This window comes from Myxocyprinus asiaticus, chromosome 37 (genome assembly GCF_019703515.2).
Source record: "Myxocyprinus asiaticus isolate MX2 ecotype Aquarium Trade chromosome 37, UBuf_Myxa_2, whole genome shotgun sequence".
NCBI lineage: Eukaryota > Metazoa > Chordata > Actinopteri > Cypriniformes > Catostomidae > Myxocyprinus > Myxocyprinus asiaticus.
In genome coordinates, this window is record NC_059380.1 from 38601930 (window position 1) to 38624974 (window position 23045).

The following is a 23045-nucleotide window of genomic DNA, read 5'->3' on the forward strand; positions in this document are numbered from 1 at the left end:
AAATAGTGTTCTTTGCCCGTGTCTTGTGTGGTTGTTTGTGTAGAACTTCTCATAAAGACTTCATGCAAACTCACCAGTCTTTTTCTTGGCAATATGGTTGGCCTTATAACTGCCATATGTATTCATATGAATGCCAGATATTGCAGTGACAAACTGGTTACAACTTCTAGTTGTATCTTGGCATTATAGCATCTCTGCTTTTGTCATACAAGAGAAATGTATCAGCCTTTTTGTGAGCAAGATGAAGTACAATAATCTGTAGGGTTATCCCCGCTTTAACATGTGATCATATGACCTAGAAACAATTCCCCTGACAGAACGGCTGTTGAGCCACACAATATGACAACATGTCAGTACAGAATTTGAAAACAAAAAAGTAATATAGTGAGCCTAAAAATAAGATACTCTTGGGCTATTTTCACATTGCAGCTGAATGTGCCCCAAATCTGATATTCTGCTTAAACGTTTTATGAAATACTGATGTCAAAAATAAATGGGGAAAATACTTTTGAAACCAAGATGGCTGAAAAAGTGGGCCACATGAATTAAACATTATACGCGCTTAAATGGTAGTGACAGTATTAGTGTGATAACATCGTTTCTCGGGATTACAGGGTTTACCTGCGTTTTGTCATCATGAAACAAAGTTGTAATATTGGATATAACTCGACACAGATATGGTTAGTAAGCCATTTTATCTCACTAAAATCAGTTTTTATCAAAGCAAAATGTAGGGGTGGAGACCATTGTCAGGATATAATGCCAGAGGACTTTGAGGAAAGCATCAGAACTACTGAAAACACTGGCCTAAATTATGCTGCTGAGATATGTTTGCAATTTGAGAGATTTGCTTCATGACGGTAACATGTTTGTAGAAAGTCCCTTTCAGATGTTATTCCCTACAGTGCTATGAATCCATGGAACAAATTTATCCTCTAAACAAGGCAAGTTGCCAGACACATGAATGTTTCATAAATAAACTGTGCAAATTAGGTGAAGATAGCAGTTCGTAATGTGCTCTGTCATTAGCACAGTGCTGGACGTGGGCATCACAGAAATTTGGCACTTACGGGGTGAGAGGAGTGGGAAGAGATGTGAGTGGGGAGGTCTGTTTTCTATTTATCCGTTCTGAATGAACAGCTCCAGCAGTATCTATAGCAGCGGTCAAAGCTATGCTTTAAAACCCGTGGGCCGTAACGGGACAAACACCCCTGCGTAAAGATACATTGCTTCTTGGCACAAACAGCAAAATGCTTAGACCAGCAAATACATAAATCTGCCCTGGCATGTGAATGTACACATCAGCTTGTGTTACCTCTATTTCTCTGACTTTTATTCCTTTGCACATATACAAAAACACAGGCCGAGCCGCCCCCTCACACGTCTGTCTCTATCTTCATCTCTGTTCAACATGCTAACGCAAGCATACAACACTCGCATGCATATTCAGATTTGCTGCTCGCATTCAGGGCTACCTGCTCTCTAACTGGACCTCCTTTGAAGTTGGTGTATCGGTGGTTCATAGATTCATGTGGACTAGGACTAATTAACTGCACTCTTCAGCTAATGACCACTAAATCGAAGTATGCCATCTTTCACCATTTAACTGCAGTGAATCAATTAAGATGAAAGGTGTTTAGTCATCTTTTTGATAGCTTGATTGGTTATCTTTACTACACAGCTCTTTGGGATAGCTAATTTTTGTCAATTGGGGGTAGGGCTGGGACAAAATATAGATTTTTCGCAGTCTTGTTTTGAACAATCACAAAATTGATTCTGTCAATCCCAAGATCAGTATTTCACTCTGCGCAACCCTCTACACTGTGAGTAAATTACTCGCATATGTAATAAAATGTTACGCTATACGATTAAAATGTGTGTGATTAGTCATTGACTGGTACATTTTCAGATTTTTCTCGCCAGTGATTGAGTATTATAGTAGCGAAGAAGTTCAGCACTGAGATCCTTTCACTGTGTGTTGAGAAGAAAAGTTTGTCATTGAAAACACTTAACACCCTTTCTGTTCTTTACAGTCAGTTGTTGATCGAAAACAACAAAAATAGAAACATTTATTTCCAATCAGTCATACTTGGCATGGATGCAGTAAAGAAGCCGTGTGCCACTCTTGTTAATGCTCACAAACAAATCACTTCACAAATCAGGTATGTTTATATGTGTGTGTATTTTATATATACACTATATTGCCAAAAGTATTCGCTCATCTGCCTTTAGATGCATATAAACTTAAGTGACATCCCATTCTTAATCCATAGGGTTTAATATGACGTCGGCCCACCCTTTGCAGCTATAACAGCTTCAACTCTTCTGGGAAGGCTTTCCACAAGGTTTAGGAGTGTGTTTATGGGAATTTTTGATCATTCTTCCAGAAGCGCATTTGTGAGGTCAGACACTGATGTTGGACGAGAAGGCCTGGCTCGCAGTCTTCGCTCTAATTCATCCCAAAGGTGCTCTGTCGGGTTGAGGTCAGGACTCTGTGCAGGCCAGTCAAGTTCTTCCACACCAAACTCGCTCATCCATGTCTTTATGGACCTTGCTTTGTGCACTGGTGCGCAGTCATGTTGGAACAGGAAGGGGCCATCCCCAAACTGTTCCCACAAAGTTGGGAGCATGGAATTGTCCAAAATCTCTTGATATGCTGAAGCATTCAGAGTTCCTTTCACTGGAACTAAGGGGCCAAGCCCAGCTCCTGAAAAACAACCCCACACCATAATCCCCCTCCACCAAACTTCACAGTTGGCACAATGCAGTCAGACAAGTACCGTTCTCCTGGCAACCGCCAAACCCAGACTAGTCCATCAGATTGCCAGATGGAGAAGCGTGATTCGTCACTCCAGAGAACGCGTCTCCACTGCTCTAGAGTCCAGTGGCAGTGTGCTTTACACCACTGCATCCGACGCTTTGCATTGCACTTGGTGATGTATGGCTTGGATGCAGCTGCTCGGCCATGGAAACCCATTCCATGAAGCTCTCTACGCACTGTTCTTGAGCTAATCTGAAGGCCACATGAACTTTGGAGGTCTGTAGCGATTGACTCTGCAGAAAGTTGGCGACTTCTGCACAGTATGCGCCTCAGCATTCGCTGACCCCGCTCTGTCATTTTACGTGGTTACGAGTTGCTGTCATTCCCAATCGCTTCCACTTTGTTATAATACCACTGACAGTTGACTGTGGAATATTTAGTAGCGAGGAAATTTCACGACTGGACTTGTTGCACAGGTGGCATCCTATCACAGTACCGTGCTGGAATTCACTGAGCTCCTGAGAGCGGCCCATTCTTTCACAAATGTTTGTAGAAGCAGCCTGCATGCCTAGGTGCTTCATTTTATACACCTGTGGCCATGGAAGTGATTGGAACACCTGAATTCAATTATTTGGATGGGTGAGCGAATACTTTTGGCAATATAGTGTATATATATTAGGGATGTGCCCGAAGCCGAATACCTTATTCGAAAATGCACAAATAATGACTTCAAAGCGAATAACTGATTCATCCGAATAATAGAAACAATATTAGTTTCAAGTTCAAAATTATTTATAAATCACTTTAAAAACTACAATGTGGACCAAAATGCTGTACATTAATATCATGCAAAATAACACAATATCATTAAAACACAATGTAGTATAAAAAAATACAATAAAAAAAAACATAATAATAAACAAATAATAAAAACTAAAACCACAAACATAAAATGACCAGATATACTGTATGTTCCCTCTTCCTGGTATTGGTCAAAAGCCTTGCAGTAGCATTTTGAACTAGCTGCTAGCGAGACAGGGAAAACTGATTAATACCCAAGGATAAGGCTTTGCAAAAGTCTATGTGAGATTAAATAAATGCATGAATGAATTTCTCAAGGTCAGTAAATGACACAATATCAAATCAAATCAAATCAAATCAAATCACTTCATTGTCACACAGCCATATACACAAGTGCAATAGTGTGTGAAATTCTTGGGTGCAGTTCCGATCAACATAGCAGTCGTGACATTGATGAGACATATACCAATTTACAATAACATCAAATTAACACAACACAATTTAAGCATCTGTTATACACATAATTACACTCAACTTAAAACATCAAATTAACACAACACAATTTAAACATCTGTTATACACATAATTACACTCAACAATATACAAATAATAACATACACTGTACAGTATACAATATGCTGTTTTTTTTTTTTTGTTTTTTTGTTTTTTACTATATAGATACACATTATTCAACAAAAATTAAAAATTAAAATATATATAAAAAGTATATATATATATATATATATGTATATATATATATATATATATATATATATATATATATATATATATAGAATGTACAGTATTGTACTGTATTGACATTCAGGCTGTCGGTTGATAGTCAGTTGTTAAGAGAGACATAATATAATAATAGTAATATAATTTATGACAGTCCGGTGTGAGATAAAAGAGTAATAAAGTGCAGGGCTGATGTATTTTGATCGTGGGAGATCAAGAGTTCAGAAGTCTGATTGCTTGGGAGAAGAAGCTATCATGGAGTCGGCTGGTGCGGGTCCTGATGCTGCGATACCGCCTACCTGATGGTAGCAGTGAGAACAGCCCATGGCTCGGGTGGCTGGAGTCTCTGATGATCCTCCGAGCTTTTTTCACACACCGCCTTGTATATATTTCCTGGAGGGAGGGAAGCTCACCTCCGATGATGTGTTTGGCAGTTCGCACCACCCTTTGCAGTGCTTTGCGGTTGTGGGCGGTGCTATTGCCGTACCAGGCGGAGATACAGCCAGTCAGGATGCTCTCCACAGTGCAGGTGTAGAACCGTGTGAGGATGTGGCGGTTCATTCCAAACTTCCTCAGCCGTCTCAGGAAGAAGAGGCGCTGATGAGCCTTCTTCACAACGACTTCAGTGTGGATGGACCATGTGAGTTCCTCAGTGATGTGGACACCCAGGAACTTGAAGCTGCTGACTCTCTCCACTGGTGCTCCATTGATGGTGATGGGACTGTGTTCTCTGTCTTTTCTTCTGAAGTCCACCACAAGCTCCTTTGTCTTACTGACGTTGAGGGAGAGGTTGTGCTCCTGACACCAGTGTGTCAGAGTGTGCACCTCCTCTCTGTAGGCTGTTTCATCATTGTCAGTGATCAGACCTACCACCGTCGTGTCATCAGCAAACTTAATGATGGCATTGGAGCAATGTGTTGCCACACAGTCATGTGTGTACAAGGAATACAGTAGTGGGCTGAGAACACAGCCCTGTGGGGCTCCAGTGTTGAGGGTCAGTGATGAGGAGATGTTGCTGCCTATTCTAACCACCTGGCGTCTGCTTGACAGGAAGTCCAGGATCCAGCTGCACAGCGAGCTGTTTAAGCCCAGAGCCCGGAGTTTCTCATCTAGCTTGGAGGGCACTATGGTGTTGAATGCTGAGCTGTAGTCTACAAACAGCATTCTCACATAAGTGTTCTTTTTTTCCAGGTGGGAGAGAGCAGTGTGTATTGTAGATGCAATGGCATCATCAGTGGAGCAGTTGTTGCGGTAAGCAAACTGCAGCGGGTCAAGATTGAGTGGCAAGACAGAGCAGATGTAATCTCTGATTAGTCTCTCAAAGCATTTGCTGATGATGGGGGTCAGAGCAACAGGACGCCAGTCATTTAAACAAGTTATTTTTGATTGTTTTGGAACAGGCACAATGGTGGATGTTTTAAAGCATGTGGGGACTACAGACAAAGAGAGGGAAAGGTTGAAAATGTCCGTAAAAACACCAGCCAGCTGGTTCGCGCACGCTCTGATGACGCGGCCCGGAATGCCGTCTGGACCCGCGGCTTTGCGGATATTCACCCGTCGGAAGGATTGGGTTACATCCGCTACAGAGACGGAGAGTGAACTAACCTCTAGCTTCGGCTGTGAGAGCTCTCTCCACGAGGGCGGTGTTATTTCCCTCGAAACGAGCATAAAAAGTATTTAGCTCATCCGGTAGAGAGGCAGCGGTGTTCATGGCGGAGTTTTTATTCCCTTTAAAGTCCGTGATGATGTTAATTCCCTGCCTAATGCTTCTATGTGGCAGGGAATATGTTTCAACTTTGCAATGGCTCTAAGATGGAAGAAACTACTCTTCACAACAACATTAATCTGCTTATCAAATTTAAGTTCAGAGTCAAAAATCACTAACAAATTTTTAACATGGTGGAGTGTATTCATGAGTCTGTTAGTAATGTCCTGTACATGTCCATTTTGATTAAAAATAATTATCTCTGTCTTATTCTCATTTAACTATAGAAAGTTTTTACCCATCCAACTTTTAACATCATAGAGACAGTCAAAAAGAGATTGAAAAGTGCCATCATCACCCGACTTCAAAGGAAGGTACATTTGAGTATCATCCACATAGCTGTGATAAGAAATGCCATGTTTTTTAAACAATGAGCCGAGGGGTAGCGTATATAAGGAAGATAAAACCGGTCCCAAAATTCAACCTTGCGGAACCCCACATTTAATAGATGCTGCTGATGATGAAAAATTTCCCATTTTTACAGAGAATGTTATATCTTGCAAATATGAAATAAGCCACTTTAGGGCCATGCCATGAATACCATCATACTGTTTTAGCCGATCAATCAGAACAGCATGATCAATTGCGTCAAAAGCTGTACTAAGATCCAATAAAATCAGGGCAACACAAATACCAGAATCAACTTTTAACAATATATCATTTGTTACCCTAAGGAGAGCTATGACCTGGTCTAAACCCTGATTGAAAGTGATCAAAAACATCATTATTAGTTAAAAATGTAATAAGCTGGATAAAAACGACCTTTTTGGAACAACATAAATGGAAGTTTGGAGATGGGCCGAAAGTTTTTCATGTCCAACGGATCTAAAATGGGCTTTTTAAGGAGGGGCTGGATAACTGCGTGCTTAAAACTGGAAGGAACATTACCATCAGTCAGACTGCTATTAACAGTAGAAAGAATACATGGACCCAAAACATCTACCATCTCTTTAAGAAGGCGAGGAGCAACCATATCACAGGAGAACTAGTAGTCTTCAAGTGTGTGATCTCTTTTAGATGTGAAAGGGACACTGGCTCAAACTGATTGAAGATATCAGGAAAGAGGGGCTATACACTTGTGGTATAATGGATGATCTTATGTCATCAATCCATCAATAAAAAAGTTTTTTAAAAATCATAAGTGTCTGTGGATGGATCAGGAAAAACAATAGTAACTGGGTTAAGTATAGTATTTATGGTTTTGAGTAAAACTCCAGGTCTGTTTGAGTTTTGAGAGATAATATTTGACTGATTATCCAAGAAGCACAAGGCTAAAGCAACATTTTAAATAAACAAATCCAATATAACAAAGAAATGATGAGTCTGTGAAGTCAATATTAGTAACATACTAAAGTGTAAAATGAAAATGCGCACTTTGATTTCAGATCGGATGGGCGCGGTCTCGACTCAGTTTGCGGTCTCCGTTAATTGTGCGCATCTGGAGCTTGTCAAGTGTAACATTAACTAAGACATTACACCATATAGGCAGGGCCTTAATCACAATATACATTGTGATAATAATCAGATATGGCAAGATTGAAATGTTGTACCAACCGACAGTAATTTCCAAGGGTGTAAACTATTCACCATTTGTCGAAATTCACCGTTTTGAATTGAAAATATGTCATGTACAGTACGTGAATTGTATGTCATTCATAATTGTGAATGTGAAAACATTAATGTAACAGTTTTCAGCCTATCAGGCTTAAGACAAAGAGCAAATGTGTGTACATTGTAAAGGAATTGAATGAATGAGGTAATCTGGCAGGTTTTTAAAGGAGTTTTCTAGAAACTTCACTTGACATTGTAAGAAAATGATCTATAAATCACAAAGTAGAGCATTATTATCACCCTCAGATTAGAACTAGAACATGGTAAGACCTGTGACTTGTGGCTTCAGTTGAGTTTTTAGGCTGTGGCAAGGACAGTGTCATATATTTTTAATGCAAATATTATTAGATAATAATTTAGAATCAATTTAAGATTTTCCAATTAATTTCTTTGTCTTAAATTAATTCTGAATTTTGTTCAGCATCTCCGAAGACTCTTCTTTTAAATGTTAACGTAACATTATTATTATTATTATTAGACTATTATTGTTCTTTTCCCACTATTTTGCTAATTATGTACATGTAAATTAACTAAATAATTATGTCCTCTACATTGTTAAAATATGTGTGCTCAAATCAGCCTCGAGTGTAAAATTCCTGATATATTTATGGGACTTTCACCTACTTGTAGGCTATATTGATTTATTCTAATTTATTCTAATGTTTGTATTTAAAGTTTGCTGCAAAATGTGTGCTTGACATTTCACAATTGCTTGACACCTCGTACCTCAGTTAACAACATATTCTACAGTTCACGTGCCTACATATTCAGCTTCATCTGGTAAGAAAAGAAATATGAAATAATAATAGCACAATAATAATAATAATAATACGCATGGTAATAATAATTTGTATTAGGCTATTATTATGAATAGGCATATACAAGGCATATTTTATTTATAAAAACTATACATGTAATAGAGTTACATTTTAAAAATGGGTGTTTCATTTAGTTTTGTCGCACTTCTCGGTTTAAGCCCCGCCAACATTCAGTTCTATCTGAATACAGAGACATACAGATAATTTTGCGAGTAATAGATACAAATACAGACAATGGCTGTGCTGCACACCCCTAATATAAATATATATATATATACAGGGTTGGGAGGGTTACTTTTGAAATGTATTGACTGTAAAAACTCTGCCAGTACAGTAAGACAAAATACACATTAAAAATACATTCTCTGAAAAACATAAATATCTTATGCAGTGTTGCTTCGAAAACAAGATAAATCAAATTGATCTTGTTTTAAGGATTTTTAGATATTTTTACAGGAAAACAATACAAAAATTATTATCAAGAATACAATTTTTGCCCTAATATCAAAGGTCTTACTAGAAAAATAGAAATTATGATCTAACATGAATTTTCTTGATAAAAAAATATGATCGTGCCTGGTAACGTGCATGTAAAATGGCTAGAAATAGCATTTTAGCTTAGCGTAAAGCTGACAATTTACATAAGGTTTATTTCTATTTCTTCTGCTCCAAACTTACTTCAAACTTACTTCTCTGTCTGCTCGTATGAATGTAACACATCATAAGAAAGTGTTTCACCGCTGTTCAAATGCACTTTGGATCGCATCATTTATATGTATAAATGTTTTCCATCTGAAAGGACTAAATATTAAATGAAACAAATGACAATAAAATGCAAAGTAATCTCTTCAGTAATCAAAATACTTTTTGAATGTAACTGTATTCTAATTACCAATGATTTAAATTGTAACTGTAGTGGAATACAGTTACTTATATTTTGTATTTTAAATACGTAATCCCGTTACATGTATTCTGTTACGCCCCAACCCTGTGTGTGTGTGTGTATATATAGTACAGTGCAAAAGCACATAAGATGTTTCACAAAAGCATTTGTCTTAAGATGGTTATTTATATTTTCAGTTTTAGTGTGTCAATTGGAAATATAAATGTTAGACTCCCAAACATTACTTTTGCAAATAGAAATTATTAGAATAGAAGAACAGGGAGCCCTGCAACAGATGTCATGGCCCCCACAGAGCCCCCCACTAAATATTGAGTCAGTCTGAGATTACATAAAGAGACAGAAGCAATTGAGACAGATTAAATAGATAGAAGAACTGTGGTGAATTCTCCAAGAAGCTTGGAAAATCCAATCTGCCAACAACCAAGAAAAACTGTGTCCAGGTGTCCCTAGGAGAATTGGGGCTGTTTTAAAGGCAAAGGTGGCCACACTAAATATTGATTTAGCTTTTTTATGTTTACTGGACTTTGTATGACGTTAAGTGATAAATGAAAACTATTTATGTCATTATTTTTGAAGACATCCTCACTATGCAACATTTTTCCCAAGTGCCTAAAACTTCTGCACAGTACTGTATATATAATATAATGGCAGGACATCATATTTATTGATGTAATACTTGGAATTTGTACATTTTAAAAAGCTAAAATGTGATCAAAATGTTGAAAAACTAATGATAAAATAACTAAATTAATATTTATATAATTGTATAATTAACATCATTATCTGATAAAAAATAAATAAATTCACATGCAAGGAAAATGGGCATTATGTCTGAAATGTACCCAAATGAATTGCATCGGATCAAATCAAGAACTTGTGAATTGGAATCAAATAGGAAATCTGTAAACCCAGCCTCATTTCCTCACTGTGCTAGTTTCATGTCTCTCATATCTCTCTGCACTCTCTTTCTTCTCAAATAATTATATAACAATAATTTCTGCTTAAATTATTGTTTCATGCCCGTTTATTTATCTGGTAAGTAGCTGAGCAATAATCAGTTTAGCGTACAGTCATCAGTTATCCATTTGTAAAGTGAGAACAGGGTTGGAAGGGTTACTTACGATTTCTATTTTTACTATAAACAAGTGATAAATTCTGCCAGTACAGTAAGATAAATACAGTCATTTTCTCTGAAAAAAGCCTAAAAATCTTACGCACTGTCGCTTCTAAAACAAGATCAAGTAAATGCATCTTGTTTTAAGGATTTGGGGCTGGAAAGCAGGGTCCCTTTAGCCTCGATGGCTGCACACTTATAATCTTTTATTTATATAAAAAAAAAAAAGATTTTAATAACTTTGTTATATTAATGAGGTGAGTAGATTATGCTAAATTTGCTATTTAATACATTATGGACACAGGTAATTAACAATAAAATAAAACGTATATAGATATATAGCTTAATTATTGTAAAAGTGTGGTTCTTTGTAAAATAAAAACTGTGATATTAAAATAATAATCGGAAAAAGGCCTACACAGTATGTTTTTTTTTTTTTTTGTTTTAGAGCCACACTTTTAAAGTAGACTAAATACTGCAGCAGAATGCACCACTGCAAAAAAAAAAAAAAAAAAAAAACATTTAAAAAATCTTACATTCAATTAAAATGTACATTTTGTGAAATGTCAATAATTACAGTGAAATTGCCATATATATAAGAAGAGATGATCTGTTCTGTCGTGACACACTGGCTACCTAGTAGTTTTTTCCTGTTATTAAGGGAAAGCATATATCTCTGGTGAGCTCTTCAAACGGGTTTATGACCTGACAATGGTTGAATCATTGTGACAGTGATGAGCGGGTATGGAAGAGACAGCGCACGCATTTTTAAGTGACAAACTGTTTCTATCAATGCGTGCGCAGACTAACGTTGCACTCATGTTACAGTTTATAATCAGATTTATGAAAATTATGCCATTATTTACTCCTGATGATGTCCGCACCAAAACGCTGAAAACTTTTTATAACCACATCGCTTAGGTGTGTAGGCTCAAAAAATTAAATGCAAGGAAGGAAAAGGCTTGCACACAATTCATCATCATAATTTGCCATTATTTACTCACCCTCATTTCTCTCTTAATCCGTATGACTTTCTTTCTTTCGTGTAACACAAAAGGAAATGTTCTGCAGATTGTTCATTAAAGTGAACAGTGACCGTTTGGAATGACAAAAGAGTCACGATGACAATGATAACATACTGTAATTTGTGTGTTTGGGTGAACTATTCATTTAACACTTTCCCCTTTCTCAAAACATGCTACATTTGCATGGAGAAGTGTGGAATTGAAGAACGGTATTTGAGAGGGAAAAGTGGTGGTTGGGATTTGAGGTGTTTGGGAGCGTAGACTACTGCGGTTGAATTACAGCACAGCAGTTCATAGACTTGACTTGTGTGCAGCCTGGGGGGATCTCATTTAATGGGAAAATCACAGTGCTTACTGTATCCTCATTGGGCCCAATTTGCACCCCCAGTGCCACTAATGGCTGCCATAGAGCCTTTTAGTCTCTCCAGACTGTTACTGACACTCCTCCGTGTTTACGTATGGAAAGGAGGCAGTTTTATTCAGGGCTTTTAGCACACAGGTGGTTTTAACACATATTCACATACCTCAACCCTCTAATTGTTTGCTTTAATGTCAACTTACTTTAATGTTGCCTGAGACATAGGTTTTTATTAGAGGCTAAATAGTTTGGTGTGGTGGAAATGACGACATAGCTGTGGGACAGTTGTAATGTTTGAAAAATTTATAAATCATTTTCACACAATAAATATTGAAATTATTTGTTTATTTCACTCTTTGTTTAGATTATCAGAGTTTTAAACGTATAATAATTAGTATTTTTATAAGGGATTTTCATTGTTGAATATTGAAAGTCTGGGTCTGGGACAAGGCTAAAACAAAGTCTATACATAAAAGTTATTTGAAAGTACAAAAAAAAAAAAAAAAATGTTAGTTGTAATGAGACCTTCATTTAACAAAAAGATTGAAAAGTTGAAATGTGTTTGCTGTAATACAATTTACCAGAGGCATAGCAACAATTATAACAGGCCCCTCTCGCTTTCAGAAATAACAATAAAAAAATTAATTAAAAAAATCACATATTCTTATCAAAAATTATTTATAACTGTCATATTGTGAAGAGATGCTGAGGATATTTAGAATGTATCCCCCCCAGTTTTCAGATCATTCCTACGCCCCTGAAATGAACCCCTGGGATATTAATAGGGCCCAAATTTAAAGAAATACCTAAAAGTGTTTACTCAAGTGTGCAAATAAAAATGTATAATTTTTTTTGCCACTGAATATTTTATTTCTTTTTATTTATATGAATACATTGTAGAATATCAGTGTCATAAAAGAGGCTGTGCCTAACCATCTATTTAAAAACACTTCGTAATGTTTCCTCAGCTACCAGTCCTGTTGGCTGTAGATGTCAATAAAATGACGGATTAGGCCGATAACCATCTCGTTTTCTGTTCCAGGGCCGAGGTGGTGCTGGGCAACATCATAAAGAAGAAAGGATGGAGGTATGTTGATTAACAGTGCACAGCTTTTCATTTCCTCTCGGCCGTCTCTTATCTGGTACTGATAACACGGGCCAGTGGCTCAGAGATCACATGAGCACTGCAATTGTGCCAACATAAACAGCTGACAGACAAAAATATCAAATATTGATGCTCCAGCTCGCTTCGTAGATGTCCTATCTAGATATTAAATTATGGAACAGTCGCAAGTCTGTGTTTGTTGTGTACTTGATGTCCTGATATACACCGATCATCCACAATGTTAAAACCATCTGCCTAATATTGTGTAGCGCCAACCCGCATCTCAGAATAGCATTCTAAGATAATATTCTTCTCATTACAGTTGTACAGAGCGGTTTGAACCAGTCTGGCCATTCTCTGTTGATCTCTCTCATCAACAAGGTGTTTCCATCCACAGAACTGCCGCTCACTGGATGTTTTTGTTTTTGGCACCATTCTGAGTAAATTCTAGAGACTGTTGTGTGTGAAAATCCCAGGAGATCAGCAGTTACAGAAATACTCAAACCAGCCCATCTGGCACCAACAATCATGTCACGCTCCAAATCACTGAGATCACATTTTTTCCCCATTCTGATGGTTGATGTGAACATAAACTGAAGCTCCTGAGCCATATCTGAATGATTTTATGCACTGCACTGCTGCCACACAATTGGCTGATTAGATAATTAGATTGTTGGTGCCAGACGGGCTGGTTTGAGTATTTCTGTAACTGCTGATCTCCTGGGAGTTTCTCGCACAACAGTCTCTAGAATTTACTCAGAATGGTAAAAAAACATCCAGTGAGCGGCAGTTCTGCGGATGTAAACACCTTGTTGATGAGAGAGGTCAACAGAGAATGGCCAGACTATTTAGAACTGACAAAGTCTACGGTAACTCAGATAACCGATCTGTACAATTGTGGTGAGAAGAATATAATCTCAGAATGCTATTCTGAGATGCGGGTTGGCGCTGTTTTGGCGGCACGAGGGGGACCTACACAATATTAGGCAGGTGGTTTTAATGTTGTGGCTGATTGATGCATGTGTGTGTTTGAAGTAACATGATCTAATGGAGTGTCATGTTTAATAGAGGCCCTTGGTAAGTTGTTTTAATTCAAAGCTAGGTGCGCTCTTGCAGCGCATGGATGAGGAGCAAAGTAACTGAGCTCTCCACAGGAGATGATATTTACGTGTGTGTGTGTGTGTGTGCGCGTGCGTGCATGCTGCTTAGTCATCATGCTAGTCAGTATGCATCAATATCAGGGGACACAACATCTCACCTTTGCAGAGAGCAGGTTTATTTATGTCTTGTGAATGTGTTTCTGTGTGTTCCTTTGAAATTAAAATGGTAACCCCAAGCCATTATTCTGTTGTAATTGTTTGCAACTCTGTAATTACTTTTTTAATGCTTTTCACATACATGTGACCTAATTTGAAATTATTCTCTCTTTCTTTTTTTTTTGCAGACGCTCCAGTTTAGTCATTACAACAAAAATATTTTGGGGTGGAAAGTATGTATATTTATTTACTTTTTTTTTTTTTAATGAATAATGACATTAGGCAAAAAACACTTGTGTTTGGCTTTGATTTTCAAGAGCAATTTGATTTTAATTAAATAGGTTTTTGAACATGTGAATTGTTATTAAATGGCTAATGTAGCTGCTGCTTTTGAGTTCTGGTAAACTGATACTTATTCTTTGAAAGTATAGGAATGTACCGATGTATCTGCCAGATATTGACCAAATTATAAGCATTGGTATATCGGTCACAAGAATTCTAAAGGCAGTATGAAAAAACGATGGTTTATTTATAATTAATTACGTAAATTTACTGTGTTGTATAAAGCTTTGAAATATATATATATATTTTTTTTTTTTTTTATTTATTTATTTATTTTTTTTGCTGTGTATAGTATAAAGAAATACCTTCCAAAATTAATCGAATCCGAAAAACCATGTTGAATCCATACAGTATATGCATAATTTGAATAATATGGATTTGTAATGTTTTATAATCTATAAATGTGTGTTCTATTGTTTAGAACTGCAAAATTGCTAAATACCCCCCACCCCCAAATCAGTCGTGTATATATTTATAATGTTTTTCATCTTTCATTGTGGCTCTCTTTGTCACCAATTTTGGCCTGTCATGTGTTCAACAGATCCAGTCGTTCAATAGAAATTATGTAAAATAGATTATGCACTTCATTGTAAAAATGTTTAAGTATAATTCCTAAGCAAAACAGTGATCTGATGACAAATTAAGGTACTGTAAGTGGCTGAATATTGGTATGGACCTATAGGGGTGTAACGATCCATCGATCTGGATCAATACATCAATCAAATAATCAACGATGCGATATCATCTATTCAATGCTTAAACATCGATGTCTATTTTTTTAAGATGCACCTTTATTTTGATATTCTCATGCCAGCCACGTCCGTACACATTTCCTTAAGGCAATGCAGCAACTTATTAAATATATCTTGCTTCATAAGCGCTAAATATGCTTCTCATGTGGAACACGGATTTGCGCGGAGTGATTTGAAGTTTCACTCTCCTCTATATGTGCGTGCCCATCAACGGTGCTTCCCTCAAAATGTGTGCTCCTGTAACAGGATAACACAGAGCGGCTCACATGCACGATTAAATTGGGTTTCCCTCTGTATTGTGTCACATGCATCACATTTGAATTCCACATGAGAATTTTCTATTTTAAAGCGCTATGGAGCAACTCAACCATGTCAAATGGCTAGACAGCCCTGATATTCTGAACAGCACTGACAAGGGGAAAGAGAAAACACCTGCCCTGCACCAGCATCAATTACAAGACTTTTCACATCTAAACATCAACACCCTTACTAACATTTATCATGGTAAACTGTAACAGAATTTTTCAAAACAACTGTGGAATTTGTTGCCAAGAAAAAAACACGTATATCACATACTCTCCTGTCATATGCAAGTATTTTGGATTGAAAGACTTGCCTGTTGTAGAGATGGCAAAATGTCACTGTAGTGTTTACCTCATTCCTCATTCAAGACAATGAGCTGTCATCAAATGATTGTGACTTTATTTTTTTATATTATTTATTTATCTGTTATATACAGTTGAAGTCAGAAGTGTACATACACCTTAGCCAAATACATTTAAAATCAGTTTTTCACAATTCCTGACATTTAATCATAGAAAACATTCCCTGTCTTAGGTCAGTTAGGATGTGAAATGTCAGAATAATAGTAGAGAGAATGATTTATTTCAGCTTTTATTTCTCTCATCACATTCCCAGTGGGTCAGAAGTTTTCATACACTCTGTTAGTATTTGGTAGCATTGCCTTTAAATTGTTTAATTTGGGTCAAATATTTGGGTAGCCTTCCACAAGCTTCTCACAATAAATTGCTGGAATTTTGGCCCATTCCTCCAGACAGAACTGGTGTAACTGAGTCAGGTTTGTAGGCCTCCTTGTAGCCCTATTGGCCTATATATTATTTTTATTTTTTATCACTATCAGCCAATCATTTTCCTATCTGTGCATCCCTAATTGCATATTGAATGTTCTATCAATCAAGAGTTGGATAAAATATCTTTATAGTTCGATATCAAACTTTTATCAAATAATGTTTTTGCAATATAATTTACAATATATAACATACATAATTGCATAACAACACTGTAATTGTTCTCCAGAGCAGAGACAGAGAGAGGACTGTCTAGAAAACACATTATAGAAGGTGAGTCCAGCATAAAAAAAAAAAAAAAATTGTTTCACATCACTTTATGGCACTGTAGTGGATATAAAATTGAACAGTAGCTGTTTTAATGATGGTGTGCATTTTATAAATGTGTACTGAATAGAGCCCACCCTTTTTTCAGCAGTCTTGGTTCCAGAAGTATTATTCCTGTTCATTTTCCACTTGGGGTTTTATAAAATCCTTCAAAAAAAGCTCCAACCCATGAAGCAAACCAGCCAGCACTGATACAAGATTGTCCCATGAAGCACTCTAAATGATGTATTTGAATTCAAAACAATTGAAAAATATAAAACTATTGATTTAAAGTTGTGGATTACAAGTATAGAAACAATATAATTAGATACAATAATTTTATTGAAAAATATTCAGTTATATGCAAATACTTTAGTTTGAGAGTGTGTGGAGACCAGCTCAATTGGGAAATGGAAGTGGGCGGTTGCTGCAGAGCTCTTTTGGTGCGATTCTCTGATTGGTGGATTTTTCCCCCTCAAGATCATGGGTAGAGTAGTTCTTCACCAGAAATTTTGCTATAAAACATGAATTATTAAAAATAAAGTTGAAAGAATGCAGACTGATGGCTTCAACAGAAGCATATACCATTGATGAACAACCTCAGAGCTCACAGTAGATCTGACTTTAAAGATTTATGTTATTTTTAGTAATCATTTCCCCTATGGAGAAAACAAATGGGAATTTTACTTCAGAACCAGACTGATGGGCTCTTTTGAATAACCTTGAAACTTGTCTATAGGTTTAAAGGCATCGTTGGAGAGATTGCAGTTAGAATATGTGGATGTAGTGTTTGCAAACAGACCAGATCCCAACACTCCCATGGAAGGTAAGTCTCAAGATCATTGCTATCAATACAAAGCTAACCCCATATTCATTTGTTAATGGATCATTATTAGTGGTGCATGCTTGGGTTAGAGATTTGCTACAAATGCGAATGATATCGCAGACTGTGTGGCTTGTAAAAGAGAGGAGTTCTGTTACTTTTCTAATAGATCAGATAGTGTGATTGACGATTTTTGCTTGGCAGACGGTAAAATGGGCAAAAAAAAAGTCCATTATTGAAAGAGGAAACCCAAGCCATATTTTGGGACCAAAATGTCATAGAGATTCGGGGATGGGTTCTTTTTACTTGTGCCACTGGGTGCTATTGAATTGGGCACTACTTTGTGGTAATAACATTTTAAACTTAAGTAACAAAGTCTTTTTTAACTTGCACATTGGCCTTTTGTAAGTTGCCAACCTGAATAAAATCTCAACGAATGTTTTAGGTGAAGAGGTGGCTGCTCTTTAAAAATCAAGGCAGAAATGTTATTTGATCTGCTTTCAGTGGTCGAGCTGCCCTTTAGAAAGTTCACACAGTTTAATGGTTGAAACAAAACCAGCTCGAGGGCCCGTAACCATCTACTGTTCTTGCCATTACACAGCTCGTCACTTCAATAGTCAATTTCTCTCTCCCTCTCTTGCACACAGAACTCATATAATCAAGCTTGGCCATCAGCAAAAGTAGTAAATTACTTCCCAGCCCTTAAGACGGATGTTTTTACACAGCTGCCATTGTTTATTAAAGATAGATATTTCCCTGCACTCATTTTAGGCATTGTTTTCCCGAGCTGAGATTTATATTGACCTGAAGCAGCAGTTGTTTGTTTTGTTTCACATATATTGATTCAAATTCTCCAGCTTGTTCCAGAAGCGATTTATCACTTAAACTTTCCTCCCTTATATTATTCTAGCTGCTTTTGTTTTGATCGTTAATTTTTCACCTGTTCACCCAAATGGCACGGTGATGTATTGTGCGATAAATTTTGGGGAATCTGTAATCTGATTGGCAGAGACAGTGCGAGCGATGACCCATGTGATCAATCAGGGAATGGCGATGTACTGGGGCACATCACGCTGGAGTCCGATGGAAATCATGGTGAGTCACAGTCTTTCCTCTAACTCTGTAATCAACCACCAAGGCTGCTTTTGTTCTTGTAGATTCCTTCAAGAACTTTTTAAGGACGTTTAATCACTTGACAAATCTAAAGATGCCTCTGTTTAAATAGGTACTGTCAGTGAGGTGGTAAAATATAAAAAAAGGACTGGGTTGAGAAGACCTAAAACAATACTGCTTATTCTGAGTCACGTAAACAGTTTCACAGTGGTGAATGACAGAATGTTAAACAGTTATCTGTTTGTTTGTTTTCATTGTTTCCTCGTCAGCATCACTACGCACAACTTGTTTGTAACAACAGACTAATATAGCAGCCATTGGAGTATCAGCTGATATTTGGCTGTTTTATGACTGTAACCATGCCTTCTTCACTGATTAATAGAACTGTTAGTTCCTTCTTGGACCAGGGCTTGTGGGGGGGGATCAGTTTTCCGATTAATTTGAAGGATTACAATATCGAATACACATTCAATACTTAAAATCGCAACATCGTTCTTTTTTCTTTATGCAATTGGTGCTCATTGGCGAAGTGTTAACATAGACAGACATTTAGGTATAAAGTGAACGTAAACAGTGGGGTTTGATTCAAAATATTGGACTTGAAGTGTAAATGTAACCTAAAGGCCTTTTCACACTAAACGCGAATCTTCATAGCAATTTCTTGTCACAATTAACATTTATAATCGAAACTATGGATTCCTAACAAGCAGTTCACACATGGGTCGAATTTGCTTTCTTGTCTTGGGCTGCGTTCCATTTAAAATTGGTATCCCCTTCCCTCACAAACTTCACTCCGTCTCATGGACTAGGATGTGGATGTACGTCACTGCTTACGTTGCGCGAGTGTCCACGTGCAAAGACGTGCAAAGGGTTTAACTGGAACACCCTTAACCCTTGATCACTTGGAGCATGTTGAAGGCTGATGTCAATTTGTGCAATTATTTAGTGACTTTTGCACCTGAGAAAACAATGTTTTCGGAGATTGATTTCAGAGGCTTATGTAAAAATTTTGAATTTTTATTTTATTTTTTTTTCTCAGTAGAATGAATTGCTAGAAAGGACAAACGAAATTTTTAACAACAGTGAACACAGGCTATAATTGTGTGATAAACAGTTTAAGGTAGCTACAAGTAAACTCGGCAAAAAAAGAAACTTTTTCAGGACACTGTATTTTAAAGATAATTTTGTAAAATTCCAAATAACTTTACAGATCTTTATTGTAAAAGGGTTTAAACAATGTTTTCCATGCTTGTTCAATGAACCATAAACAATTAATGAACATGCACTTTAAGACACTAACAGCTTACAGACGGCAGGAATGTAAGGTCACATTTATAAAAACTCAGGACACTAAAGAGACCTTTCTACTGACTCTGAAAAACACCAAAAGAAAGATGCCCAGGGTCCCTGCTCATCTGCGTGAACGTGCCTTAGGCATGCTGCATGGAGGCATGAGGACTGCAGATCTGGCCAGGGCAATAAATTGCAATGTCCGTACTGTGAAACGTCTAAGACAGCGCTACAGAGAGACAGGAAGGACAGCTGATCGTCCTCGCAGTGGCAGACCACATGTAACAACACCTGCACAGGATTGGTACATCCGAATATCACACCTGCGGTACAGGTACAGGTTGGCAACAACTGCCCGAGTTACACCAGGAACGCTCAATCCCTCCATCAGTGCTCAGACTGTCCGCAATAGGCTGAGAGAGGCTGGAAGAGGGCTTGAAGGCCTGTTGTAAGGCAGGTCCTTACCAGACATCACCGGCAACAACATCGCCTATGGGTACAAACCCACCTTCGCTGGACTAGACAGGACTGGCAAAAAGTGCTCTTCACTGACGAGTCGCGGTTTTGTCTCATCAGGGGTGATGGACGGACTCGCGTTTATCATCGAAGGAATGAGCGTTACACCAAGGCCTGTACTCTGGAGCGGGATCGATTTGGAGGTAGAGGGTCCATCATGGTCTGGGGCGGTGTGTCACAGCATCAGCAGACTAAGCTTGTTGTCATTGCAGGCAATCTCAATGCTGTGCATTACAGGGAACACATCCTCCTCCCTCATGTGTACCCTTCCTGCGGGCTCATCCAGCATGACAGTGCCACCAGCCATACTGCTCATTCTGTGCGTGATTTCCTGCAAGACAGGAATGTCAGTTTTTCCCATGGCCAGTGAAGAGCCCGGATCTCAATCCTGTTGAGCACGTCTGGGACCTGTTGGATCGGAGGGTGAGGGCTAGGGCCATTCCCCCCAGAAATGTCCGGGATCTTAGAAGTGCCTTGGTGGAAGAGTGGGGTAACATCTCACAGCAAGAACTGGCAAATCTGGTGCAGTCCATGAGGAGGAGACGCACTGCAGTACTTAATGCAGCTGGGGGCCACACCAGATACTGACTGTTACTTTGGATTTTGACCTGAATTCACGTCACTCTATTTGAAGGGCCATTCTTAGGTGATTTGCTTCACATAATCACGTAGCTTTTGGTGTGTAAAGTGTATTGTTAATATTAATCAAACAGTAAGTAGAAAACGAGAAAACCACTCACTGCTCTTTTCTGCATAACTTTAGTAGCTTTTACAGTTTTTCTCAATTGCTTTGGCTCAATTCTCGAATGAGAATTTGTTTTTTGTTTTTCAAAACGATAAGTTCAAATCTCTGAACAATTAGTTTCTTGTTAACACCAGATATGAGTTTCTTATTCATTTAAGCAAATTGCACATGTTTTGGCACATCTGTGTACAAGAGTAAGTACAATTGTCTACAATATGCACAATAACTAAATGCACATGGCTTGCTGATCAAAACTGATGGGTTGATTCTCAATTAAATTGTCATACACTTCACAACTTCTAAACATTCTTTCACCGTGCAAAATGATCCATTCAGTTATCAAAATCTGTCAGACATACATGTATATTTCATAAATATCTATGACATGGAATGTTTTTTCATTGTTGTGTTTTTTTTTTTGTTTGTTTGTTTTTTTTTTTGCATGGATGTCATTTTGTGGCAATTTTCTGTTCACTATATATGACTAAAAATGGACATGCAAATTTGAATTTTCTGTTTACATGTAACACATTGCAACAAAAATACATTTACTGTATACATACAAATGTGCATATCCTTTTTCTGTGTACTACAGTATTTACTTTTCCCAGTACATTTTTACCTAATGTTGAAATTGGCATCTAAAAAGCTCAGTGTGATACACAATAGCATTCAGCTAGACAAAACTAACATTCTTGTATAGTACAGTAAGCAGTCAGTGTCATCAAAAAAGCAGAACAAAAATTAAATGTGTATATAACAAACATTTCGGGGGTTGACTGCCATGGTGAAAAAACATCTAAACATTTTGACCAGTACGGCTCACACAATGACAAAAAAAAAACGTATCATTTTGGTTGCATTGTCCAATTTACTGACACAGTAACTAGGTTTTGAAGCATATATTAAATGTTTTGGGTGAGTAACTATATTTTGCAGACATGCAGTAGAGTTGTGGTATCCCATAATACAGTTGTGACAACTGCACTCACAGTTTAGAGAATGTTAAGACAGTTTCAAAAAATGAGCCAAATTGATTGAGAAAACTGTAAAAGTATTAATGTATTGTAATCATACAGTGAAGACCAGTGATTTAAGTAAGTTACATTTCATTTCCTTTTTCAATTTCTGAATTTTTCATTGAATTCTTGATTCTGCTGTTAAAAAAGTACTGTTTTCTTAATATGTATCTTTTTTCCTATTTTTTATAATTGTTCTATTGTGTGTAATTTGTTTCTTTTTTTTTCTTTTTTTTTTTTTTACTTTATAAAGTTATCTTGAGTAAGTACATGAGAACTTGAACTTGAAACAATAAGTGTGTTAACATGCATGTTCTTACACTGATTATGCTTAATAAGCCAACAATGTGTGTGGTCGTGTAAATGCATTAAACGGCTTTCCTTTATCGGTGTAAGGTCATTAACCTCTTAAGAATAAACCGATCGACAGGGGTTGATTGTTTGCCCATTACCCGAATTCATGTTGCATGTAAACACCTTTACCAACATTCTACTTTTGACGTTGAGGAACACTTGCGTACATTGGTTAACTCGATTATTTCGAGTTATAACTTGTGCAAAATGGACATTATAACTGAATTGTACCAAAATTAACTGAAATTGAATCAGAATCGAATTAAATCAAGTGCTTTTGGAATCTAACCGAATCGGGAGGATAAACTTTTGCTATTTTTGCATAGTTTCAGTAAATATTGTGTAAAGTGCATGTTTGATTTTGCTTCTGCAATTTTTGTAAGTCTCATTTGCTATCATTTAATTATATATCTGTACATATTAGGCATGTGCATGGATAGT

The 23045-nt window shown here is 37.2% G+C and overlaps 1 protein-coding gene across 10 annotated transcripts in view; it reads left to right on the top strand.

Moving 5' to 3' along the window:
* Nucleotides 1-23045, top strand: part of LOC127427890 (voltage-gated potassium channel subunit beta-2-like) — a 216536-nt gene that overhangs the window by 172358 nt on the left and 21133 nt on the right. For all 10 annotated transcript variants that reach the window (XM_051675802.1, XM_051675807.1, XM_051675804.1 and 7 more), the window contains 5 exons: nucleotides 12938-12982; nucleotides 14445-14489; nucleotides 16668-16711; nucleotides 17484-17570; nucleotides 18577-18662. In XM_051675802.1, the coding sequence (XP_051531762.1) occupies nucleotides 12938-12982; nucleotides 14445-14489; nucleotides 16668-16711; nucleotides 17484-17570; nucleotides 18577-18662 (307 nt within the window). The remainder of the gene's footprint in view (nucleotides 1-12937; nucleotides 12983-14444; nucleotides 14490-16667; nucleotides 16712-17483; nucleotides 17571-18576; nucleotides 18663-23045) is intronic.